Genomic DNA, 27734 nt, shown 5'->3' with positions numbered 1-27734 from the left:
GAGTGTGTGTCAGAGGTAAAATGCGCGTGCCTGCTTCAGGGAAGGGTCGCTCCCAAAACGTGCTCGTCCCCGCTGAGACACGTGATGACGTTTCACTTCTAGCTTCTCAAAGATTTCCCAGTTAGCGACTGGCGGACAGTAAAGATGGCGCCGGAGCTTACCGTGTGTACGAGTGCGACGAGAAGATGACGACGATACGATTAGTTACTTTCGAGCCGCGGCGTTGACAGTGCTTCACTTAACGGCCCTGCGACAGAGGCTCGCGAACTTACTGACTTTGGCGGTAGTTGATCAAACCTAACGGACACAACCCGCGCGCGGACAGACCTTTGCTTCTGCCATGGAGGATATCAACTCAAACATAAACGCGGACTTGGAGGTGCGGAAGCTCCAAGACTTAGTAAAGAAACTCGAGCAGCAGAACGAGCAGCTCCGGAGCAGATCCAGTTTACTGTCCTCTTCCTCCCCTGGCGGGAACACCAGACCGGTGAGCGCCGGGTTTGACTCCCCGGGAGCGGCAGCGGCACTCGCCGGGTTCACAGGGGTGGGGTTCGGCGGATCGAGGGGTTTCGATGAGGCTTTGAAGAACTCCAGGCTGAGCCCCAGACGATCATATCACGGCAGCAATTACGGAGATTATGATAGTGACAGCGGTTCATTTACCACCTCGAACACGAGTTTCGCGTCTTATTACAACGATTCCCTGGATTATATCGAGGACGGAGAAACTTCAGTGCTGGACGAGGTGGAGGTCCTCGATTTGGAGGACATGGATTGCCTGTACGAAGAGGAGGACAGCTGGTGAGTAAACTGTCAGTGCAAGGTGTTAACCCCGATCACAGGAAAATCACCTCTCCCAGACACGCACACACACTGTTCATGTGTTTGACAGGTGCGCGCAGCTGCGTGTGTGTGTTGTGTGCGTGCAGACGACACAGAGAATGACGCGTGTTTGGTGGAATGCGCTTGATACATTGTTGCTCTCCTGTCTCTGACTAAGGGCTGGGGTTGCTTTATTCAGTGCATTCACTGCAGTACGACTGTCATCTGATGATTAGTGCCTGGTGTCTGAGCATTTGGGAGCAACAGTTTGCTGACTGCATGTATTCAGCTCGTACCACGGCCTTTCTTGCAGTTGCTTCTGACGTGTTGTTCTTTTTTTATATGTCCTTCAGGTTATTTTAGAAGCAAGATGTGCTTCGTACATCTTCCTAATGACAGCCATGGTGTCATGCTTCAATGATGTCATTACAATCACACACACACACATGATGCATTTGCATCTAGATTTACTTTCTGCTCAAGCCTCGGATATGCTGGAGCAGACTATGATTGTACATAAAAGATGTACATAGCTTTCCGCTTGATCAACACTGTTTATGGCTCATTTAATGGGATAATTCACACAAAATTACAAACTGAGATGTAGATGACTTGTTTTTCTTCAGTAGGACATTAAAGAAGTCATTTAAATCATAAAATCTTATTTTCTAGGATATAGAGTACAAAAAAATGTATAAAGGCAAGATTAAATGAATACTCCTTGTCTCCTAAAGTCATGAAGCGAAATGATCAGTCTGTGAAAGAAACTGAACATTATTTACAATATTATTAACCTCAAATGATGTTCCCTTTGTGAGATTGCATGTGGAAAAGCCCACTTGGTGAACTGTTTGCAGAGGCTGTGGATTAAATAATAATATTGTCAATAATGTACTTTTTGCACAGACTGACCATTTAATGCAAAAAGACCTCAGTCTACCATCACAAACAACTGGTATAAATATAATTGGTTTATTTTTATTTTTTGTCTTTGTTTTTCATTACCTCTTAAAGTACTCTTAGACTTTTTTTGCATAATATAAATCCCTAACGACCACAGTTTTAGCAAAAAAAAAACAATAAATTATACTGAAGGAAAATTTGTCAACAAAACGATTTTTTGAGAAATAATTACAAAGATTTACATAAAAAAAAAAAACAAATCGGAAAAACTTTTTTCCTCAATCTACATGCAGGTTATGCAATTGATAAATAGCACTACTAATGTAAATGTATGCATACAGTGCTCAAGCAAAGATGCACAGAACAAACAGTGTGAAACAGCTGTCCACAGGTATGTCTGCTAGTTCTAACAAAACAAGTAAAAGTAGAAGAATAAAATCTTTAAACTGCAGATGGATCTCTGTTTAAAGTCCAAATTCTGTTAGAATGCTGGAATGAATAAGAAAGAACTAAATAATTATAAGTAAATGAGTGTGGCAAAATAAATGGTGTCACCCATCGATGTGCTTCAGTTCTAATTTGTGAGCTCAAATATAAAGTTTTTCAGGCATAATTCATAAGAGGATTCATTTTTAAGACTTTAAACTTTTCAAACCAACTTTTACTTATTTGTCAGCATAAGCTAATTATTTAAAATATAAAAATAATATTAAATGAAATAACTTGCGATTTGACTCATGTGCAGCCAAAGTGTTGTGTCCCATTTAAAATACCAACTAGATAAAATCAATGCAGACTGTTGTAAATCTTTATTTACTTCTATTTCATCTTGTTATGACAGCTTATTCAGCAGGATTGACTCTAGTCTTAAGTGTCTCATTATCTGTCAAAAAAAAAACATTATAATGTGCTGATATGGAAAATTACTTGGCAGTCAATCAATTATTATTTTTCAATCAATCCTGACTCCTAACTTTTAAGAAAATGTATTTCTCTTTATTTAATATATATATATATATATATATCCTCTTTGGCTCCTGCAGTCCCAGTAGACAGCCGCCTTTTATCATTTTTTGATCTTTTGTGGAGTGATATATCAGTGTAATCCATTGTTTGTGTTGGCTATAATCTGTGTCTGAGATTTTCTGTGGTTTAGGTCAGTTTTCACAGACTCAGAATGCTGTAATCCGGACACTTGATCCGGTTTAGTTGTATATCTTGCAGTGGCAGCAAAATGCTGGGAAATCCCTGCAACAGCTGGAGTCCAACAGATCAGTGATCTAACAGAGCTAACACTTGATCACTACCAAGAGTTGGTAAAACAGAAATGTACTTGTCAAACAGCTTGATTACAGCAAAGAGGATACAGCATTGATTTAATCTTTTTAGTCATGGCAAATAAAGGATGAGATTATCTTTTCTTTGCTTGTTGTATTGTAGATTTAAAGGTGTTTGAGGTCACTAATGATTTCCAAGTCACGCTGTTAGCAAATCTCTTGACCAGATAAGAAGATAATGAATTTGTAATTGTTGAATCAATGAAAGAGCAGGAGTATGTGCACAGTTCTCAAAGTCAGATCTGCTCTGTTAGGATGATGTGAGCATTGCATTGCACATATACTAAAAGTTTATCTCAGGAGAAATGCACTCAATTCTGACTGCCAGATTCTTTCACCAGCATCAATCCTGCTAAATACTCCACTTGGTTGTGTGCCATTCCTCCTTACTCCTTTCTGACTGATCAAAATGGTTTATGTCAGTTTATTTGACAAACAGCATTAAATCTGTCATTGATTAGAGGATGTGCTGCAGGATGAGTAGTGTTAAAATTTGACTCCAACCTACGCAATATTCTTACACTGTTATTCAATAGTCTTTATCTGTTAGTTTTTTACAAAGAATTAATCAAATTGTTATCTATATTGAAAAAGTAACAGTACTAAATGTACATTGTAATAACTTTAACTGTATTTACTTTTAATTTTATCCAAATATAGTTTCTACAAAAATGTTAAAGAGAGATTATGGGAAATGAGAGATTCTTAAATCTTTTTCTAATCTTTCCATCTAATATTGCAAAAAAATTAAATACATTTGCAGAATTGACATGAGGAAGGACTAAGAAAACAGTGCAGCTAAATGCAATTCTTTAAATCCAAATCAAGATTTGTTCTTATGAACTTCTATATATATATATATATATATATATATATATATATATATATATATATATATATATATATATATATATATATATATATATATATATATATATATATTTTTAGAAATAAAATCAAAGTATAGCTACAACAAATTCATTACCACTATATTTTGATTATATCACTTTATTATCGAGTTATAAAGTAGCAGCCACATCCTAGTTGAATTGTTTTAATGGGAAGTGCATTCACAAATGAGACCAGTTTAATTTCACATTTTGCTGCACATTGTTACATTTTTGGTCTGTAACAATGTCTGTAACATTTAATGTAGTCTCTCGATTAATTTAGTTATCAAGCAGCTAGCAAGTAACCAGATATGCAACATGTCATCCTCCAGCCATTAAAATAGGGCTTAAGACTTCAATGACATTAGGACACAATTTTTGTGTATGTAACAAAAACTTTTGGTAGCACATGTTGCTGTCAGGTGATGCTGAGCAACAGCTGCCTCAATCTAAGACCAGCAAAAACAAGACTCCTGCAGTGCTGTTGTTTTCTTTTCCTGTCTTTCACATTTCAGATTCTCTTCTAAACATTGCTAACTTAGAACCCTCTTGGCTTGACTAAATATAACTTTTTAAAATGATAAAATGATTTACTTTGGTGAGAACTTTGTTTTAGAAGTTACAATACCCACATCTAAATGTAAAGTTCATTTATGCAAATCAACAACAAATGTTTTCTCCACTACAGCTGTCATATTATGAGATGATCTGTTCTGATGATACTGCCCTGTGTTTAGCAGATAGTAAACAAGCTTCTGATCAGCTGACCTGAAAGCTCTGCTCAAGGCTTTCATGTGGCCCAAATAATTCAGGTCTCAGTGACTAAGCAGAGCTGCCTGCAATCATACAGTGCAGTTTACACCTTACCCTGAGGATTACACAAACCTTTAATGGGTTATTTGCCAGTAGGCCTGTTTTAATTTAAAGGGGAAAGCATATGTTTGCTGAATAGGCCACTTTTAACTGAGGCACCTCAAAAACTTAAATGTGTCAAGAGTTAATCCATGTGACTGACCTCTGGCTTGTGTTTCTGCAGGTTGTATGAGGCGAAATTGAACAGTCCTCTACAGAAAACCTTGAGTCCCATCGTGTGGTGCAGACAGGCTCTGGATAACCCCAGTCCTGATATGGAGTCTGCCAAACGCTCTCTCTTGCACAGACTCGACCTCACCATGTCAGGTATCACACATCATTTTATTCATGGCATGTATTATCTTCTGATGTTGTATCATATTAATGGGTTATCCTCTCACTATACCTAAGAGTTATTTTGACTCAGAAATTCTGATTTATACTAGCCTTAACATTCGCCAGCTTGATCATCAGAAATAGAAAATGAATTGAAGTAATTTATGCTGCATATTGTATGGCCACATTATTTACAGCTTAACATTTAAATATGCGACTGTATCCTCTACATTTTGTTTAGTGTAGGTATGGAACAAGACACAACCTGTGCAAGCATAGCAATGTTTTGTAATTTTGTGCATGTGAGAAACTATATTAGCAGCAAACTAAGATTTGTTATGGTCTTCGATTTTGAGGAAGTCAACAGACACCATGTTTTGTTTTGTTTTGCTTTGAAGACTGCTTTGCAGAGCATGTTTATTGAAGTGTTATCATGTCCGTTCATTGAAGCATCTTTGGACTAAATCAATCCAGTTTATGGAGTATGTAAAGTATGATATATGGTGTACAGACTGCCCTGACTCTACTCCTAAACATGTGTTTAGACTTGCTTATCCACCAAAGCATTTAATGATCACAGAGACGATTCACCCTGATCTCAGTAATATGTAAACGGTTTCACCAGGCTGATATTATTTTATTCATAGTTTGGAAACATCTTTTCGATGGGCCATCATTATCATGTGTTCAGTTTAACTGTAGGATGGGAACGGGTGAAGGACACTGGGCTATCTGAAATGTATTACCATACACAACACAGCTGTATGTTAGCAGGAGTATCTTGCATTAAGGGTAGTAAACTGGAATGGTTTAAACAGTTTGAGTTTAAAGGCGCACTCGCACTAGGCTATCTGAACTGTGCTTAGACGCCTTTTCTGGTTTGTTTAACAAGTGTAAACGCTCCAAATTGGTGTGGTTCAGTTGGCTAATCCTGGCTCGGTTGGAAGAGGTGCAACAGAGTGCAGTTCGGTTGAAACAGAAGATGCGACAACACTATTAAAGGACTTTCTTATGGATTTGTTAATTATTCTTGACGCAAACTTTCATATTAAAGATGCAAACCCCTTGCTGCATGTCAGCTGCATCTTCAGCAAACCTCCTAATACCTGGTGACTTTATGAACATTTATGAGCATCAAAGGTTGTGGATCTGTTCGACCAAATGAACAGTCGCATCATCGATGACATAAGCATCATCGCTCTGGCTCTGAAGGTAAAAATGCAATGTGAGTGTTGGCTGTTAGGGAAGGGGGGACAATCGCTCTTAGGCACAGTTTAAGGCAACTGTACCTAGTGTAAGTGCGCCCTAAGATGCTTTGGGGTTTTAGGTACTTGCATGTCCTTTGTGACTGCTATGCTGCAATAAACATCATCAAAAGCTTTTACATGCTATTCGTCTTTACAGTGGCTTATACAATTAGAAGATAAAACATTTGTGTTTAATTTTTATGGATTTCTTTCTTTCTTTCTTTTTATTTTATGCAAAATCTGGCAACAATAATTCTAGATGGATTTTTATTTTTTTTTGCAACGTACTGAGTAGATTAACATTTACAGTGTGCTGCACATTATAGCATGCATATTAAAACATGGCATTAACACAAAGTTGTTCAGTTTAGTTCCATACAAAGACTGCATTGATTTTATGTAAATGTGGTTGTCATTGGGAGGTAATTCAGCTGTTGTCTGCAGGTGTCAGTTTTTCAACAAATATATGTTCATTATGGTTGTATATCTAATTTCTCTAATGTCTGTTTTATTCTACTATTGTGTTGAGTTCATCCAAACCTATTTCTTCCTCTTTTTTTCAATCTCAGTTCTCTCTATCTCTCTTGCTCTCTATCCATTTACTGATCTCCATTTCTGGCCCTGTTTCTCTCCCATCCTGACTTCCTCACTGTGATCAGGCTGTCACCATGTGTGTATGTGTTTTCAACATGTGGCCTGGCAGTTCACTGGATGAATCCTTTTTCTAGAGAGAATCTGTACGTTTGGCAGTTTCTCTGTGCTATCCGTCCATCTTTCCTCTAATTATAGGTAGCGAAGAGTTATGACAGGTTTCACTACAGTCTTATTTATCGTCACGAAGGCCACTGCTGTTTTTAGTCAGGTATGCCCATGTGACATGTCTTAAATTAAGCAGCTTGTATAGAAGGGCACTGATCATGCTCATACTGACATGTGACAGACTTTTAAAGCAACTACTACACAACAGTGACATCACTCTTTTATATACTCTTATACTTTTCTTTTATTGTATCACTTCAATAAAGAAAGTGCAGAGACAAAGAGCAAAAGGTCTTGAGTGATTCTCATATATCATTCCTGGCTCGTCTTCTACCATCACCTTGACTGACATGGGAATCGTTCCAGAGAGATCCCAGTTCACAGATCAGAGTTTTCCATTAAAAAGATCTAATCTGCAGTGGCTGCATTTGATTACATTTGGATGCTGGCCAGGTGTGAATCACTCGCCATTGTGCAAGTCAGTATGATGTCATTGTTTTAAATGCACTCATCATAATGTCATCATAGAGAAGGCAACAGGTTGTCACCCTTTGAATGTTTGCATCTCACATTTTCCAGATCAAATTTTTCTCATCTAATTATTAATTATAATATGCTACTATTTATGGTAAGAGGATGAGTAAGGTGTTTCAAAGATATTTTTGCTAAACAAGGACCAATTAAAATGATTGCAAGTGATAAAAGTGAGATTTTTATTGGTAAAGAATCGATTCAATCAGAATCAAAATAAATAGTGTTCTATTGAACATCCTATTGATCAAATCATAACATGGGTTTGCAGTGGTACAGGTGCCACAAAGCTCCATAAACTACACTACATGACAAAAGTCTTGTCAATAATTCCCAGTTGTAAGAGCAACAAATGATAACTTGATCATTTGTAAAAGTGGCAGAAGCTAGAAGATATTTTTCTAATAATTCATCTGTTGAACTGCATCCCAATCATCACATATACTGCACAAAGACCTATTAAAAACTGCATGGACCCAAGATTCACATAGAAAACCGCCAAGTTTGGTAAAGGTCGAATCATGGTTTGGGGTTACAATTAGTATGGGGGTGTGCGAAAGATCTGCAAAGTGGATGGCAATATCAACAACCTGAGGTGTCAGGACATTTGTGCTGCCTATTACATTACAAACCTTAGGTAAGGGCAAATTCTTCAGCAGGATAGCGTTCCTTCTCATACCTCAGCCACCATATCAAAGTTTCTAAAAGCGAAGAAGGCCAAGGAGCTGCAGGATTGGCCAGCCCAGTCACCAGACATGAACATTATTGAGCATGTATGGGGTAAGATTAAGGCATTGAAGATGAGTCTAAAGAATCTTGATGAGCTCTGGGAGTCCTGCAAGAACACTTTCTTTGTCATTCTAGATGACTTTATTAATAATTTACTTTAGTCATTGCAAAGATGTATGGATGCAGTCGTCCAAACTCATGGGAGTCATACACAATATAAATTTTTTTTCTACTGCACCATGACTTTATATTCTGTACTGGACATTATTTCTGTTAAGTGACAAGACTTTTGTCTAAGCAAAGTCAGACCTTACTGTCCTAATTAAATCATTAAAAATCAAGGCATGATCATATTTTATTTTGGTAAAATAACCATAATCTAGAGGCCTTTGCCTTTCATTTAAGCCACTTCTGATAGCAAGTGATCAACTAAAAGTCAAGATATTATTTGTTCCTAAAACTCGGATAGGCAACAGGACTTTTGCCAGGTAGTGTACAGGTTTGATCTTTCAGAAATCATTATTGTTTTTTGTACATATTAGCATATATAACAGATTAATATGCAGGTCACACAATTATTTCTATTAAAATGGAGTAAAAATAAATAATTCACAGACTTATTATTTAGCCTACAATCAACTAGCAGCAGGCACAGATGATAATAGAATTGAATTGCTTTATTCATTTATCAAAACCCTCTCAATAAAAGAAATCTCATTCAGTCTGTCAGTCGGTGTAAGCAGGCACACAGCCCATGCTGAGAGTGTAAGGTGTGTATTGTGGTTTCCAGGTTACCTGAGGCGTTGTTAATTCCCTAGAGCCATTGCCAAGACAGGAAAGTGCGCCAGTGCAGATGTGTGGGATGCATGTCAAATCTCTATCCTGTTCGACACACCTTTCAGCCTCTTATTGCTTGTTTTTTCCCTTTTATCCCTTTCTCCTGCCCTTTTCAGAACCGATTACCACTGTGAAGTGCATCTGTGTATGTGAGAAAGGAAAACAGAGACAGACATGTTTGCACACATTAATGACGGTTGAACAGTCTAACTCGGCACTCTTAAAAAGCAGTAGAAGCGCCAAACAAATCATCACATTTTGAAACTAAGCTTGGACACTCCTGCTATAAACTTCAGAAGCTGTATATAAGCAGTTTGGTCATAACAAGTTTTTTTGTGCTGTTTAATTTCAAGTGTCTGCTTTATTATGGTATGTCTGCTGTTTGTCTAACCATGGTAACTCATTCCACGGCTTTACACTTCCCTCAGAAATGCAAACACTTCCATAAGGTTGTGGCCATAACCATGGTTACTAAACTTGCTGGACAAGAGGATGACATGAGATGCTGAGATTTGATAGAAAGAGTGCGAGTTATTTAATCACATGTTCCACTGACCCAAAAAGACCAGTGTTTGTTTTTTTTGAAGAAGTAGAAGAAGAAAAACCATTGCAGATGTTACATTCTCCATTAGATATCACATCACAGAACAAGTATATATAAATGTTATTTCAATTTGGCCCTGAAACCGTAGTATCTGGTAAATATTGTAAAATGTAAACAAAAAATACTAGTTTATCCTCATTTAGTGGGACTCACTGCTGTCTGGGGCTAAACGTTATGATCTTGTTTTCCCCATGAATAAATAACGTTATTCATTCATTTATTTTCCTTCAGCTTGGTCACTTTAATCATCAGGGGTCACCACAGCGGAATTAACAGCCTACTTATTCAGCATATGTTTTACACAGTGGATGCCCTTCCAGCTGCAACCCAGTACTGGGAAACATCCGAACACACTCATTCACACTCATACACTGCGGCCAATTTAGTTTATACAACTCCCATATATCGCATGTTTTTGGACTGTTGGGGGAAAGCGGAGCACCCAGAGGAATCCCACGCGAACACGGGGAGAACACCCAAACTCTACACAAAAATTCCAATTGACCCAGCCAGGGCTTGAACCAGTGACCTTTTTGCAATGAGGCAAAAGTGTTAACCACTGAGCCACCTGTCGCCTAAATAACATTATGTTTGGCTGTTTTTCATTCATTACTTTGTCAAAGGGGTTGAAGCTTGAGCTTGACTAATACTGATTGAACAAAAGCAATCAACGTACCACTAAAACAATTCATTATATAATCATTTGTTAAAAGAACAGGATGTCTTTTCAAATTGTAAAAGTGATTTATATTGTTATTTAATTGTTTGACACTAGACAAGCTAAAGCTTATCTAATGTATTCAAGATATTTTTTCCATCATTTGTACCTCTAAATGTGTGCCTTTTTGTACAGTAAATAAATGTACTGTGTAAATCGAAAGTTCTATATTCCCCTTGAATATTGTTATTAGGCATGATATGATAACTGGTTTCAAGGTCTACAGTGCTTTGGAAAAGTCAAAGACCGCCAACATTTCCTGTTATACGATTCCCATGGTGTATTTAATTTTTTTTTGTGCGTTTTTACGCCTTTTACAAAAAAAAGTTTAGGGCAACAACAGTATCTCCACATTAAACGCTATGAGATTTAGAAAACATCTGAAAAACAAATTGCGTCTAAACCAACATCCAAGCATAGAGCTAAACAGTGCAGTGGCTTTACTATATATCCAAAGAAAAGAAAAATCTCCAAAGATGTAAATAAATCAGTGTTGTTTTTTTATTAATTTAATTTTAATTTAAATGTTAATTATTTAGCCTGACATGTTTATTATTTCAAAATATTTTAAATGTTGATAAAAATAAAATATATTGCATTTAATGGGGGAAATAATTTTAGTTTTTTACCCCGACATTTAAAAAAAGAACATATTTTAGAGCAGTAATCACGATACCGTGAAACCGTGATATTTTTATCCAAGGTTATCATACCATCAGAATCTTACACCAGCCCATGCCTGATTGTTATTCAGTGATTCAGCAAGTTCAGTATTCTTTACAATCATTTTATGACTGTGTAGAGTCAAGATGCACTTTTCTCTGAGCCAAGAACATTCATTTCTCTCTCTCTCTCTCTCTCTCTCTCTCTCTCTCACTCTGCCTTTTCTTTAGCTGCAACCTCAACTTGCCCCTTGCAATCCAATCCGCTATTGCAATCCTGTTTGGAGTACACTCTGTTTCCCTGTTGATATCTTTCCCTTTGTGTGTTTTTTTTATATTATGTCATCACTCCTTTTTCTCTACAGATCTGACGAGTTTCACTGATTCTTAACACTTTTAACAACATTCAAGTTATTTCGTTTTTCTCTTAATTTGTCCTCTTTTGTCTCTTCCTTGTCATCTATGGCTCATCATGCTGCTGTTAGTGCCATAAGCTCTTTTCTTATTATCTGTTTGTCTTTAAACAGACCACATTACTCTGACCTTTTATTATTAGTGGACTCTCTTGCACATATTGTCTGTCTCTTTTCTGCTCCCCTTCCCTTAGAAACATACATGCAGGCTAATGGACATTTCATATGGACTGTACATTAAGCTGAACAGGATTTGCTTGACAGACAGTCATTAGACATTAAAGTCCGGGTTTCTTATCCTGTAATACCGAGTCATGCTGTCTTATTAGCCTGTTTAGTCCAGGCTGTGATATAAAGCAACGTTAGTTAAACATCTTTTCAGAGGCAGAATTATCTGTGGGGTTTTAGCTTGTGTTTTTGTAGTGTATGGATGTAGTCACCAGAGTTATGATAGATTAGCTGTCCTCATTTCCCCTTTTCCTTTTTTTTTCTGTCCTTTTCTGTCTGAGAGACACAAAAAAAGCCAGTATTAGTTGACTCATAGTGGTTTAGTGGTGCTGGAAAGAGCGTGGATGAGCCAAACCATCTGATGGACTGGAATGTAATTTGCTTTGGCCATATAAATGGCTACATGACATCTTAGAAGATGTAAAAGACTGGCAGGTTCTGTTCCATGTAGGTTTCTTAGATAATTTTTCTCTTTCCAAATGATCAGTATCAGCCTCTTTTGTCTGTTAGTGATCATTACATTGATACTGGTCTTGATTCATGACGCAGCTGTTAACTTCCGCTCAGTGTGTGTTCACGTTTGGCAGGTTTGGTCTGTTTAAAGCAAACTCTTGTCTGATGTGGTTGAATTTGAATATGTGTAAATGCTCCCATACAAACCCATGTCAGCAAACAAGTGGATGAAGACTGCATGAACCACTGACATCTAAACAAACCAAAATCAGGACATGGATGTTGCAAAACGTAACCATAAAACGTACAGAATGCTCAAGCATACTTTTTGTTGCAAATTCCACACAATTTTATTACAATTTAATACAAGAACATTTTATGAGCTTTTTGCTAGTTCTTAACTTTTTTAATCACTTTTTAAATCACATTAACTTGCAGATAAGCATGTTTAGCACAGGATTGTTTTGAACGTTCAGATCTCCATCATTAAAGCCGTTTTTATTTATCTTTAGGCTAATTTTTAAAAATGGATGTGCAGTGAACACAATCTACTGTTATATGGATAGTGCTTCTATTGTTACAGAGTACTGGCAGACTGCTTACTGCAAAGTCACTCTAGTTATAATAAATTGTAAAACATATTAATAAATATTGTCTACATATATTTAATATTGTCTACCATGGTATTATTTTAATATTAATATTAGTAAACTAATATTCATTGTATTGCCCAGCCCTAACATTAAGTATGCATTAAATCTGGGTTTGGTGTAGGGCTGGGCCGATAAACGATATTTTATCGAATCACAATAAAATATGTCAATAACAATAAGTTCTGGACTTTTTTTACTTTTTGATCTAAGAGCCAATCCTGCAGCAGAAATGTGCAATTATGGGAATCTAAAGTGTGTTTATATTAGAGAATTTTCAGACAGAAAATTTATTGGCCTAATTTGTTATGCCGTTTAATAGACCCTCAAATATTTGTAGCTTCAGTCTTTGTTGGGGTACTCTTTTAAATCTGGAAGCATCAACAACTCGTATCAAAATATACAGTATATCGTTATCATTCAATATAGCAAACTATTATCAAGATTGCATTTTTGCCATATCGCCCAGCCCTAGTTTAGTGGATGCTTACAGTCTAGCTGCAAACTTTCCAAAGAATTAAAACAAGTCACACATGAAAATAATTCACAAAAAAAAAAAATCACTGCGCTCCTATGATGTTTCTATTGGAAAGAAATGGAAAGACTACATTCTGCACAATTTTTTTTTTTTTTTTTGTGGACATAAAAACAAAGACTTCATTTAAAAGTCTGATTAGCAAGACCAGGTTGTTTCAGGCTAGGATTAAAGAACATCTATTTTTGTCTGTTTATTGAGACTGAAAAACATGTTGACACACTTTGTGTCAGTTAAGGTAATGGATTTTAGTCTCCTTTTGTGTGCATATGTTGTAACATCCTTGTTCCTAGTATCCCAATATCTAGTTTGCCTGTATTTGTCTAGTATGTCTAGTTTGCGTGTAGTTCTGCTGTGTTTTGTTGACACTTGATGATAAATGTCCTTGATTCTAATGCCCTTATGGTCTGGTGTTAGTGGCTTACAGCAGTCTCAGCATCACTGATCCGGGCTATTTGTGTCTATTCTCATTCCTCTGAGTCCCTGCTGAATGAGGGCAGACCTCGCTTTTGGCTTCTTCTTTTTTTAACACGTACACAAACAAATGCATAACTATCAGTGGTCAGATGGTATAAACACCAGCCCTCATTCAAGACCAACCATCCTCAACTTTCTCTGACTGTTTTTATCTCTCAGCACTCAAGTGGTGTGCATGTATGCATGTAAGAATGGCTGATAGTGTGGCCTTAATGCAGTTCAGTGCTTGATCTCTGAGGAAGTGAGTGGGAAGAGCTTGTTGTTGTTGTTGTCGTCTCTGAATAAAGATCCACAGAGTGATGATGGAAATAGAGATGGAGAGAGTCATTAGAGAGTGAGAGATAGAAAGGATCTATGGAAAGAGGGAAGGAAATGGTAGGAGGGCTGGAGATATGTGTGGTAATGACCTCTTGAGTGTCCAACAGTGCGCCACACACACACACACACACTAAAGAAATAAAATATTTACTATCTGTTCAAAATATGCAACAGGGTAAATTTATGTTATGACTTTTCCTAACCCTTTAACTGCCTCACCAAGAAAAAAATGCATTGCATTTCTTGACTCCTAATGTCACTAGTTACCACACTTAATTCATTTTTTAACACATCCCATAGTTTCTAAAATATCAACCTCTACCAAATGGTTGATATGTTGGTTTATGTTAAAAGTGCCAGAATTAATACATATGCCATGAAAAATCTGAAAATATGAAGTGTAAGACCAATTTATTTAAAAACATAATTAAAAAAAATTTGTATACTAAATCATCTTTATTTTTTTAAAGTATGCCACAAAATATTTCAGATTCTTATTTAACATGTACAATAAAACCAAAATCAATTGTAAGAGTGCAACAGGATTTTTAATTTTTTTTGTAAACCAATGATGCTGTGTGTGTGTAAACCATTATTTAAAACAGTCATTCTTTAAATGACATTATTTAAAACGGTCAAAATATGGTCAACCATTTAATAGAGCAGGCAGTTAAAGGGTTAAAAGGTGTTTTATTAGCATCTCTAATTTTAAACCTTAACAGCTAAATGATGTTAGTTTGCTCAATTTGTTGTGAATCACACCAATCAAACCTTCAAACTCTTATTTGATGATCAGACCCTAAAAAGTGTTCTGTCTGTGTCATTTATTGATCATATCATTTTATTTTTTGAGATATGTAGAATTTAGATAGATCTTTTAAAGTAAAATATAATAGATTTTTTTTTTAAAGTAAAAAAGCTAAAAATAGTTTGCTCAATTTCTGATGTTGTTGAAAGGCCTCTGTGTTTTATTTCTTCATATATTAAAATGTTAATAAAATAAATTCAAGATTTAGAATTGTGCATTATAGGTCACATACTAAACTATACTGTCACAATAACATGTTCTTTAAATTATTTTTTTAAATTTTTTATCTGGTGCATTGGTAATATAATTTACCAGTCCAAACAAAACACTCAAACTGGATTCAGTGAACGATCATGTGACATTATATCTAAAGGAAGTGCAGCTGAAGTGACTCTAATTTCATGCTTTGCTCTTTAGAAACACAGTATGGTCTCTTTCTTGGCTGATACTCAGCTAATGGACTTCAGATTCTCTAGCCGCTGGTGTTGTCAAAGGCTTCAATAGCTGTACATTCTCACTGCTGCAGCTCAACTAGCATTTGACTTTGACTGAATCATAGGCCACTACATGTTAATGCTGCTGTATTGCTCTACAATGCCTACATTGTGTGTGTGTGTGTGTGTGTGTGAGAGAGAGAATTGCCTGCATGTTAACGGCATTGTCATCCTCTAAATGACTGACTAAGGCTCTTGTGAGTGTGTGTATATGCGTCTTTGTATTCTTTTACTGAATAGGCTGCATTGTATGAAATGAACTGACTCTGTATTAGACTTGGCTGTGTTGTATGCTTCGTTTGACTCTTAGATGCATAATACACTGTAAACCATATTGTATATGTCTGCATAAACATGCATGCATTAAAAGGGCATCTGTGTGTGTAAGTGTACTTGGCGGGGGGTGGGAAGTGACCTTCTGCTGTAACTGTGTTTTGGAGTCTGTCATATTATTGACCTATTTATCTTTCCTAATGATCTCAGCTGGTGTTCTCTGAAGGTTTCTCTTGATGACATGAGATCCCATAAAATGCAAAGTTCTTCAGTGGTCTTACTATGCTTTGTTTTTCTCGTAGGAAACAAGCGGAGAAGTCTATATAACAGCTCCTACAGTCCTCAAGTGGGCTACGGAAGCCCATACAGCACAAACACAGCAAATAGTCCCTACAGCAGTGGCTTCAATTCACCGTCCTCCACGCCATCTAGAGTGCCTATCGTCAAGCAGCTCGTTCTGCCTGGCAGTACAGGTAAAGGATTGTGTACTCCAGAAGTGAAGAAAAGTATATTCTGTTCCACATTTCAGTGAACTTTCCCTTTCAGAAGGAACAAACTATATCAATATGTTTTAAATTGCATGTATTTTTCATGTTGTCTTGACAAAGAGAGCACACTGAAATCCTATTTAAATAGAGTATATTCTTCTACAGTTTTCAAGCTATAAATACTAACTTGGCTCACACTTACAGGCTGATATATTGGTTCAAACTGATAAAATTTCATATTTTCATAAAACACTATAAAAAGATCTATTGACCTTTTTTTAAGGCATCAAATATTTCAAACAAATGCTACATCTACCCAGTAGAGTATATTCCAACCATCTGTCTAGCTGTCTGCTATAATGGACTTTATGCGCACAGACTTTTAAATTCAGTCAGCCAGCCCCAGAGCTTACGGTTATTGTCATCCCATACAAAATCGCCACGTTTAACATCTGATTTCTTTAAAAACAGCGATCTTCATTGTGTGTCTGATATACAATATAAAGTGGGTCTCAGACCAAACAAGAAGCACTGCATTCAATTATATTTTTCCATGCCATGTCTTTAAAATATGGAAATTAATTTCACCCCAGTATCTTCAATGGAATTTCTGCTCTAACCTGCTAGCCTGCATTTAAACGGTCTTTCATCTCTTTTTATGCTTTAACAACCAAATTAATGCTTAAGTCTATTTAACTGATTAAATCTGAATTACATTACGACATCGATGTTGTAAAAGAAATCTTATGAAATTGAAAATAGTCACATAAAGCTTTCACCGGAAGTTCATCATTGGCAGAAAAACTAGCTGTGCATATAGCCCATTTGCAAACCATAGAACTCAACCATGGACATGTTAGCAGCATGCTAATTTAGAAGCAGTCTACCTAATTTAAGCTAGCATCCTAGTATTAAAAAAACACACTAATTGTAGTAAAACAAGCTAGAAACGTGTTAGCAACATTTGTGATCCCATCTTTCGGATGAGACATTAACCGAGGTCCTGATTCTCTGTGGTCATTAAAAATCCCATGGCACTTCTTGTAAAAGAGTACGGGTGTCCTGGCCAAGGACCCCTTAGTCAGCCCTTACGATCATGGCCTCCCAATCATCCCCATCCATCGAATTGGCTCTATCACTGTCTCTCTACTCCACCTTATAGCTGGTGTGTGGTGAGCGCACTGGCGCCGTTGTCCTGTGGCTGCCGTTACATCATCCAAATGGATGCTGCACACTGGTGGTGGTGTGGAGATGAATGTGAAGCGACATGAATGTGAAGCGCTTTTGGTCTATGGCCATAAACAATAAATGCTCTATATAAATCCACATTACATTACATGCTAGCAAAATCTGAAATGTTTGAAACCATTAAATTGTATGACCCATTGATGTAAACAAGGTCAACCATTCTAGAATCTAGAACCATTCTAGATTCTGTGTAGAATCTGGTGTTAAACATGCTAACAATATGTATCCATCATGCTAGAAATAGATTAGCAATCTTTTAATTAATGTTTTAGTGTATGGTTTAATAATCTCATAAATTGTACTATAAAGTCATAAAAGCAACATCCATTAGGAACCATGCAGAATTGTTCATTTTTATGTAAAAGATGTTCTCAATGTCATTTAAAAACTCTTAAAACATAGCTAGTGATGCATTATGGAGTAAAAGCAGACTTGTATTTAATCCCTGTTAGCCAGTATTACTTAAAATAACACACCACCGCTATCCAGCATTTTGTTGACCTTCCTATAGATGACTACATGGAAACATTGTACATTTTTTGAATATGATTAATTTGTTGTGTGTGCGCATGGGTGTAGGTTACCAGCGTGGATCGAATGACAGAAATGCACAGGCAGTGAGCCCACAGTCCTCGGTGGACAGTGAGTTAAGCACATCAGAGATGGATGAAGACTCTGTCGGTTCATCAACCACATATAAACTCAATGACGTCACAGACGTGCAGATACTCGCCCGCATGCAGGAAGAGAGTGAGTGATGTCTTTCCACTAATACTTTCCTCGCATTGTTGTCTCATTTTATTTTCCTTTGTACCAAGAAATTTAATTTTGTATTATATATTGGAGTATCTTTCCTCTAAAATGTGCTAAAATGATAAAGACTTGATCTCAAACATGATGTTTTCCTTCATTTAGGTTTAAGGCAAGAATATGCTGCAACAGCATCACGCCGTAGCTCTGGTTCATCTTGTCAGTCTCTGCGACGAGGAACTTTGAGTGACCAGGAGCTGGATGCACAGAGCCTAGAGGATGATGAAGAGGCCGTGCACCACTCCTACCACACACCTGTCAACCGATTCAGTCCCTCTCCCCGACACTCGCCCCGCGTCTCCCCCAGGAACTCGCCCCGATCCCGCTCACCCGCTCGCTCTTTAGAGTACAGCCGTGGGTCTCCCCAAAATATAATCAGCCGCCTTCAACAGCCCAGACACTCTCTACAGGGCCACGATACCCAAACCAACGCCATTAAGAATGAAGGTCAATTTCCAACCGCATTTTAATTGGGATACTATTTTACAGAATATCATAAACGTTTAGTACTGTCTGGTTCAAATTGAGCAACTCCATCTTTTCTCTGTCTGCAGAAAAATTGAGGCGGAGTCTCCCTAACCTCACACGATCCAGCTCTGGGTCGACTGCAGAGCAAGTCAAAAACAGCCGGAGCTGCGAGTCAAATCTGCAAGTGCCAAATGGAGGGTCACCCCGACATCAGAGTCAGTCTGCCAGTGAGTGTACTAAACATCAGTCAGCTTATATACTGAATACATAGAGCTTTTAACAGTTAGTAAATGGAACTAACACACATATGGTACAGTAGATCTCTTAACAAATTACACCGAAGTAAACATCATTACATTCTGTGATGTGATATTTGTCATAAATGTCCATTAACCTTGCTGTATGGTAACATTTGACTGTTTGTGACTGTCAGAGAAGGAAAACTTCTTGGTTGTGGTTGCTGTGCTTCTGACACATTCTCACGCTGTGCTCTGATCTGCACTGCCAGTGTCTTGGCTTGATGGATGAGGCTCTTTGATCTTCTCACATTCTCTCTTAGATCACATTTTATTGCCATTTCATTTAAAAGCTTGACTGATTTTCTAACAAAGCTCTTGTACATTACTCTCTAAAGCTAATTTGAATGTTTTAAGGAAGCCTTCAGATGATGGTGGTTTGTTAAGAACATTAAAGTTTGGCATTTAATAGATAAAATATTTCAGATTCTAGTAACAATATGCCATCACACCAGTGTGATCGGTTAAAGGTAATGTTATTTTTGCCTATATTCTCTCCTATTACTTTATGAATTGTTTTAGCTGGGATATAAGTAAAATTGGATAAAAAAATCTCTAATTTGGGACCTGGCATTGAGTTCTGACTTTAACAAGGCTGTACCAAACAAAGTCGGAATTTGTCAGCTGCAGATGTCATCAGTGTGCGTCTCATTTCACGAGCATTACTCTTCATGACTCGTTCATCATTTTGAATTCTTTTTTACTTTGAAATGTAATTATAACTTTAATCACTGAGCCCTTAATTGCATATGCCTGCAAAATTAGACAGCTGTTGCAACACTACATTTTGTCAACACAAGATCTGGTGCATGTCAGCATTTATTCTTTTTTTAATATTGAGGGATCATTGTGGTTGTCATTATAGACAGTGATTGTGTTACAACACAGCTGTTACAGCCTTATTCAGAACCAGTTACATTCCCCTAAAATAAATAAATATAATTTAATTGTGAGTTATTAATGGCTGTCACGCATGCATTGGGGTAATAATGCTGGCACAAAAATGTTTTGAAGTAAACCTGTTTATGGTCATTCAAATTCTACAGCTCAACCAGTTTGATTTCTACAATAACTAAATCTTTTTAACTGGTTCTTTTTTGAAGTCAAAGATAATGTGATGGCATTCAATTGAAATTTAGACAAAACTGTGCTATACAATGGACAACAGGCCCATGGTCTCCATTGTTTGAACATATTAAACTTTTAAAAACAAGCAACTTACTCGAACTTGAACCCAATGCAAACTGTTTGGGGAAGTGAAAATGCTGATCCTGCATATTTTGATATTCTAATTTTGACCGTTAAAATGTCTGAATTGTAATTGTGACCATACCTTGATGCCTGACACATCAGTGTGGTTACTGATTTTTGCGCTAATTATTGTATTCAATTCCTGGACTACATTTATGCTACCTAAACTAGACCAAAATAAAACGCCATCTGGAATTTACTGCAGAGTTTCTTTCCAGAACGTTTTTTGGAGTATTTTCTATTGTGAACTGTGCATGAACAATTCTTAGCAAAGTGCAGTCATTTTCCAATATGTAGTTTGCATGGCAATTATAAGAGGATGGAAATGCTTAAGACAGATGAGAAGAGCAAAGAAAAGCTAAACTATTTGAGGAACCACTGTAAAAACAGTGTCCCTGTTTTCTAGGAAGCCAAAATTATTGCAGTTTCAAGCCCTGTGGTGAAAATTACCTGCGGGTCTCACCACTTTTTAAAATGGAGACATGAAAAAGAACATTTCATTGTAGTATATCATATTATAAGTGCTCTCTCCTTTGCTGGTCTATTAATGTGATCAAGTCTCTCAAACTAGGGTCATTCCTCTTCATTGCGTTAGGGTGAATGACCATCTTTTGAAGTGGCACGGATAGTAACATGATGAATGGTTTCACACATTGTGCCTTTGAAGCATTTAAAAAGGGTACAAGTTTCTCTCCCCTCACCAATTAACATAGATAGACTGTATTGTTTCGTTTCTGTCCTTCCTGCCCAGCATGTTCTGCCTCTTCCCTTCTCTCTCTGCCTTCCTTCCTCACACATTTTGGTTTTGGCTGAAATACTGGTTGTCTGGATTGTAGTTGGATTCACTATTGCATAAGTGCTGCCTCCTGCCTGTTCTTCGCACAAGGTTTCACTTTTCTCTTGGCTGTGGTGCCCTCTGGTGGCTGGTAAGAGGTGGTCTTCTCTCTTAGCCATGCATGGAATGGCTCTGCCTTGAATTAAACCCAACCCTGGCTGGCTGTCTTTTTTCTCTTGGCATCCTGATACATATGTGGTTTGAAGAAGCTGATTTTTAATCCTTTCTGGTTGGAGGTTAAGAACCTATTGGTGGAGGTGGACGGCTGAGCTCAGATTAGTCTGAATCAAAACGTAATGTCTGCTTGTTTCTCATCTCAGAGTCAGACCACAGGCTCTCTGCACCCGTTCGCTCGTCTCCAAAACCAAAAGAGAGACTCCAGAGCCCTACTTCTCTACGAGGTAATACACTGAGCAGGTCACTTCTTAGACAACTAAAGCTGTCTGAAGCCGTGACGCTGGACAGTCCTGGAAGTTTTCTTTGGTGTTTTGACACTTTATGGACCCAACATTCAGTTTGGTTGGTGTGGAGCTGTTTGCTGACCTCAAATGAGAAATCGCATCAAGGTCTGCTTGAAAACCGCTGTCTGGATTAGTTCAGAATTGAGCAAATGAGTAATTCCCCAAATTTTCTTTTACAGGAGAATATACTGTAGCATTATGGTGTTTCTATTAATCATAAGCAGTTACAAAAAATGTAATAAAATACAATCACACACATACTGTGTGTTTAATCTAGTTATCATTTAGTTTAGTATTCATGCATTAAAACGGTCCACATGTTGCTTGGCCACTTAAAGTATGTATTGGTCAAAAAAGGCTATGTCTTTCAGTCTATTGTCATTCATGACAAAGAGCTAGAGGTTTTATTTGTTTTTTAGGGTTTTTTTTTGCCAATTGTACGGGATGGATTTGTGTGTTTTGTATATGGATTTGGAGTGGCTGATTAATAAGAGTAGTTTGTTTACCTGTGATTAGGGAATGCTGCTTTTTCTTTTACAGTATTTTATGGCGTGTGATGATGTAGGTTTGTGCAGATCTGCCCCCTTTTGGTTCAAATATACCTTTTTATTTTCATATCCAACAGCTTCAACAACCAAATATTCAAGTAGTTTGCAAGGTGAAATGCTGCAGTTTTTAGGTGTGCTAAATACTTTTATTGCATTAAAGTCTATCAGACTTTCTTATACTTTGAAAAGAAGTCCTGAGCAATTCAACAGCTTTCGAAGCGGATGCAAACCCAACCCTCTCTTTTTCATCTTTTATCCAGTTCCTCTCTCGTGTTGCTTTGGAGAGGAAGCAGATTTCAGTGAGTATATGCACTGATGTAAATGCAGCTATTCAGTGCTGTTATATTTTATGTCGTGCAAGTGTGCGTGAATGGTAGGCTGTGTTTGTACTGTGATTGTGCTTTTACCCCGGTTTTACAAAAAGGGGACATCTGTATTACTAGTTTTGTGGAAATTGTTTGTGAACAGTAGTTGATCAAGGCTCTTTAAATCCATCTATTTTAGTGTTTTTTTATTTTATTTAATTTTTTCTATTAGCTTTGTGTTGAACATCATCAGTGCTAGTGAACATGCTCTGTGAATGTGGAAAATGGTTCTCTGCTTTTTACAAAAAAGCATATTTATTTAATTGTGGTGATGTTTGTTGTTTAGCTTTATGAATTCAATATTTCTAACTGCATTCTGTTTTTAGGGTTGCATCCATTTCTTTTTTTAAATGTATTAATTGTCATTAACACTGCGGTCCTTTGAATGGCTTGTCTCAGGCAGATAGAAGATAAACTACTGAATAAAAATACTTTCTTTTATTCAGTTTGTAAAGTTTTATCTGTAATATTTTTGATATTTGCAATATTTTTTACACTTCAGCTGCTGCATTTATTTTTTTTCTTTAAGCTGGGAACACACTGCACAGTTTATAGTCCTTTACGACTGTTACATGTCAGACGGTATAAACATATTCCCACTAACGTCAGACTGTACAACTACCAAGACACATTAATATGAACTGACAAACACAGGGCTGTGCGATTTGGGCAAAATGTTTAATTTTGATTTTATTGCGATTTATTTATCATTATTTTTTTATTTGATTTGCTATTTTAATTTTGTAGTCGAGCTTCAGCTCAATATTCTCTATCATAGCTTCTATCATAGTGTTAGTTAAAAAAAACGAACTGAAAATATATTAATTTAAACATTTATTCAAATTTGTTTATGAATATTCAGAAATGAAACACAATTTTTTTTCTCTAGAGTAAATGGTAGTCAGTTATAGCGTTAGTTGTCTCCTGGTGCTTTCGTGATGTTTTTTCATATGGTATAACAGCTGCAAACAACTCTGAACAACTCTTGCTGTTGCTTGCTACTAGATTGAGTGTTAATGGCAATACTTTTAGTTGATTATTTGCTGTGCTGTGGCAACAATTCTGTGACAGCTCTTACAAATGACATGTTTTTGTTTGTTGTCTGTAACTTTAAAACCAAAAAATTCCCATATTACTGACATGCTGTTTTTCTCCGGTATGAATTTGTCTGTTAATGCTTCTATAGCGGCAGACGCCATCATCCCACTTGTGCAGTTCTGATTGGGCAGAACAAAAGTGTGCTCACTCTGTTTGGTAGTAAGACAGTCACACACAGACGGCAGTCACGCATCTGTTCAGGGTGGAGGAAATTAAATAATACATGTATATTTCATATCGCAGCCTCTTTCGATTTAGCTAACTGCAACGTTTCAAAATGCGATTGCGATTTAATAAATCGCACAGCCCTTCACACATACGAGTCATCTGAAGTTTTACATCATTAATCCATGAAAAGTTCTGTAAAGTAAACCCCATCCACACAGAATTGAAATGGTGAATAGCAATTTAGTTCAATCTCTTAATACTGATTACTGCTTGTCTGGAATATAATGAAAATTGTGCGCATGGCTCGAATTGTGGTTTGTTGTTCCACTAACTGCATAATCAGGTTATATGCCTCAATTTATTCAGAGCAAAAAATAAATTAAAGTAGTCAATTGGCATATCAAACTATCCATCAAAGACTACACATGTTGGCCTAGGATTACAGAATCTTTTAAGATACTCAACTGATTTAGGACATCAAAACCATGGACAAAATCGTACAGTGTGCACACGGCTTAACTCGCTTTTCTGTCTGTCATTCCAACTGATTTTTCCTCCTCCTTCTTTCAGTGCCCTCTTCCAGTAAGTTGCGGACTCCTGCTGCTCCGTCACCATTGGCTCTTCGTCAGCCTATGAAGGTCGTGTCTAATCATGGTTCAGGCACAACCACACCCACCCGCTCTATGGCCCCAACTCGCAGTGGCCTGCCCCGCCCCTCCACCAATGCTGGGGGAGGTTTGCCAGTGCCTCGCAGCAAACTGGTCCAGCCTGTGCGCAGGTACTCTCAGGTTCTCACAACTCAATGCAAACAAATAGTGACCCCCCCCTAAATACTTAGTGTGTGTGTTTTTTTTCACAGGTCTCTGCCAGCTCCAAGGACATACAGTGGTATCAGAGATGAGAGCTGGAGAGAGGGCTGCTACTGAGCACAAATGGGCTTTCTGTTCAACACGGCACTTTATAGAGATACATCTTTAACCCCCACAAAAAAGAGACTCATTCTTCCAAACAAATAATTCTGTCCTCTTTCAGTTGGCATTGCAGAGCTCTCATCCCAGCAGGATAGATGTGGAAGGCAGGCTGGACGCCATCGAATGCCAAAGAAACAGAATGGGATTCGCCCTCACCTACCAAACCGCACCTGTATCGCAAACGGCTCCAAATCCACAATCCTGCTTGCAAATCCCCCAAAACCCACCACAGAAGAACATAGAGCAACTAGTTTTTTGTAACAAAATTAGTGGTGATCCCTTGTAAGCACATGCAGATTGACCTAAACTTTTGGCTCAAGCGAGAAAGTATGTTGACACACAATCCACAAGGCAATTACATTCTGTCCGAATGTCTTTCATATCTATGTGACCTCTTATTTATTTGAAATCATTATTTAAGATATTCTTTCAAAGAGTATTCACACAGTATTTGGTCTTTATAAATATAAATATGTATGTTTACTAATCTTTATTTTTGGGCATTTTTTTTCTGAATGTCATTGTTAAACCTCAACTGCAAAGCTACATTTCCAAAGCATTTTTAATGTCTGAATAATGGATGCATTTCAGAGTTTTTGAACTGATGTTTTTAGTTTAAGTCCTCAGATAGACTGCAGATAGCTTTTGCTCATTCATAAGGAATCTGTCACAAAAGACAAGGATCAGTGAGAAATCAAATTTCATGAAATGTGTTTTTATGTCCTGTATGGAATTTGCGGAATTCATAGAATATAAATGCCTGAGACAAATTTCATTGGGTGAACTGTTGCATTGTCAAACTTTGTTCATTGGTTGATGTCCCGGTGATAATGTCTAGGTGGCAAGGAACCAAAAAAAAAAAAAAAGATGTGGTTGTGTGGGTAAAGTGTAGTGCTTATGAACTATTCATTTCGAAAAACTCCTGGTCCTGTAATTTGTTGTCATTCTCAGAGTGAAATAACTGATTTAAGGCCAAGAATTAAAAAGGTGTTTACTGATAACTGAATGGCAGTGCCACCTGAACATATGAAAATGACATCTTGCTGCACACTAGCATACGTTTGAGACTGCGCAAGTTTGTTTAAAAATGAGTGCCTATAATTTATGAAATTCTGTGATAGCTACAAATGTTATTTTTTTGGTTTGTGCCAATTGCTTTATTTGCCAATTTAATTTACTTCAGGGTTCTTTGCATTTCTTGCTCAAGTTTTATTTGATTTTTGTAATTGCTTTGATAACATTTATATTTGCTTTTTTGTAACAAAGGTATGTTATGAACGGCCCTTGCTATTTATGACGAAATACTATGTGCGCTGATAAGAGGCTTATTTATTGAAAGGTGAGATGCCTCCGTGTGCTGAGATATAGAGTTAGTGGGATGCTTGAGCCTAGTATGGTCATGAATAAATGACATAAACATTTTGTGGATTGTTTTTTTTTTTTTTTTTAGTAAAGACTTTTATATCTCCACAAACATGATGCTCGGTTTCCCCTGCGTTAAATCATTTCAAATAAAAGTTGAAAAAAAGCATTGTTGCTTATTTGTCCATGATTTCTTTTTTGCCAGAAGATATTTTATAGCATTTGACCTTAGACTTTAGGGGTGTAACCAGATCATGGTTGATCTGTGATTTGTACGGATCACAGCTCATGGTTTGGAACACGTCACCTGCGAATTATTACTTTTTTTTATACTTGTAGATTAATCCTAAATATGTAACAATCGCTGAGAGATCTCCTGTCGCGTCATTCATTATATTTCCTGTCAACAATATAATGAAGACAAAAGAAGTTGTGATAGGTTATTTGACATGTGGTGGGTTTCTTAGGTAATTAATGGTGTTTTCTGTTACTACTTGTTTAGCCTGTATTAATGCATTCAGTGTAAGCTGCACAATTAATCATTAAAAGATTGTGATCTCAACACCCACGCAACATAAATTGTAAATTATGTTGATTTGCAAATGTTTATTAATGCTTGGAATCGCTGCTTTCAAATTTGAAAACGCGAAAAACAAGAAAGAGATGCAGTCTTTAGTCTGAGTTAGTTATGGAGTTACAGTCAAATAACACCGATGCACTGGCAGAATGGTTTATAGTTTAGATAAAACCACTGATGTTTATGGTAAAGATTAAAACCACCATCAAACGCACTTTATGACGCACAAAAATGTAAGTTGTAGGCAGCAATTACATTATTTAACAATAGGTGGCTACAACAAGCCATCAAAAATATGCCACTGAATAATTCTTCAAAGATGACACATCTAGCAATCAAACATAAAGTATTATGAGTGAATAACTGAATAATTAATTAACAAATAAGTCTAAAAGTAAATATGGGTTGTGCAAATTATAATGTTAGATTTCTACATTTATCATTATCAGCAACAGTAGTAGTAACCATGAATTTTTCACAGTAACGAACATTTTAAAATATATTTTTATTCAGCTGATTATTTCTTCATTTTATTTTTAATATTTTTTTAAATTTGTTTTTATTAAATATGTTTGGCAAATGACATTTTGTAACCTTGGAATTCTAAGGTTCTATCTGCGTTCTGAATGATTTTGAGATATTGAGCTTCAAAGTTGTTGCATTCCATTAAGCAAACCTTATGTGTAACATTTGTTTTTAAATTAAAAATCTTAAAATGTAAACAACTTATAAAAAAAATCCCATAATGCATATGAGTTATCATTTAATAAGAATATGTGAATAACTCAATTTTGACAAAAATGTCAGATCCTTATAATTCTAAGGTGATGATTTGTCTCCTCTTTTTGGCTGATCCGAAAAATGGTCTGATCTGTATATACAAAACCATGATGTGATCCGACTTCAAGTGTT

The 27734-nt window shown here is 36.7% G+C and overlaps 1 protein-coding gene and 1 long non-coding RNA gene across 5 annotated transcripts; one reads left to right on the top strand and one right to left on the bottom strand.

The window, feature by feature from the left end:
- The first annotated feature begins 119 nt into the window (after positions 1-119).
- Positions 120-26414, top strand: slain2 (SLAIN family member 2). Of its 4 annotated transcripts, XM_087297146.1 has the most exons (10): positions 120-801; positions 4989-5131; positions 16179-16349; positions 18192-18362; positions 18528-18869; positions 18977-19117; positions 21593-21673; positions 22542-22580; positions 24483-24690; positions 24772-26414. In XM_087297146.1, the coding sequence occupies exons 1-10, from the start codon at positions 341-343 to the stop codon at positions 24836-24838; spliced, it is 1824 nt and encodes a 607-aa protein (XP_087153272.1). In that variant the 5' UTR covers positions 120-340; the 3' UTR covers positions 24839-26414.
- On the bottom strand, positions 7846-12959 carry LOC147839163 (uncharacterized). Its single transcript, XR_015518395.1, has 2 exons — positions 12081-12959; positions 7846-9384 (listed from the first exon to the last, which is right to left on the bottom strand). It is a non-coding gene; the product is annotated as an uncharacterized LOC147839163 (long non-coding RNA).
- Positions 26415-27734: the final 1320 nt, after the last annotated feature.

The sequence above is a fragment of the Danio rerio genome, chromosome 20 (assembly GCF_052040795.2).
Source record: "Danio rerio strain M-AB ecotype USA chromosome 20, GRCz13ab, whole genome shotgun sequence".
Taxonomy (NCBI): Eukaryota; Metazoa; Chordata; class Actinopteri; order Cypriniformes; family Danionidae; genus Danio; species Danio rerio.
This window is presented reverse-complemented; position numbering and strand designations above follow the sequence as displayed.

What these genes read in the sequence shown, in the direction of transcription:
- slain2 (XM_087297146.1), top strand. Translation starts at nt 341, where the DNA reads ATGGAGGATATCAACTCAAACATAAACGCGGACTTGGAGGTGCGGAAG. An exon ending in TACGAAGAGGAGGACAGCTG is followed by an intron (nt 802 to 4,988) that starts GTGAGTAAACTG and finishes GTGTTTCTGCAG; the next exon opens with GTTGTATGAGGCGAAATTGA. An exon ending in ACTCGACCTCACCATGTCAG is followed by an intron (nt 5,132 to 16,178) that starts GTATCACACATC and finishes TTTTTCTCGTAG; the next exon opens with GAAACAAGCGGAGAAGTCTA.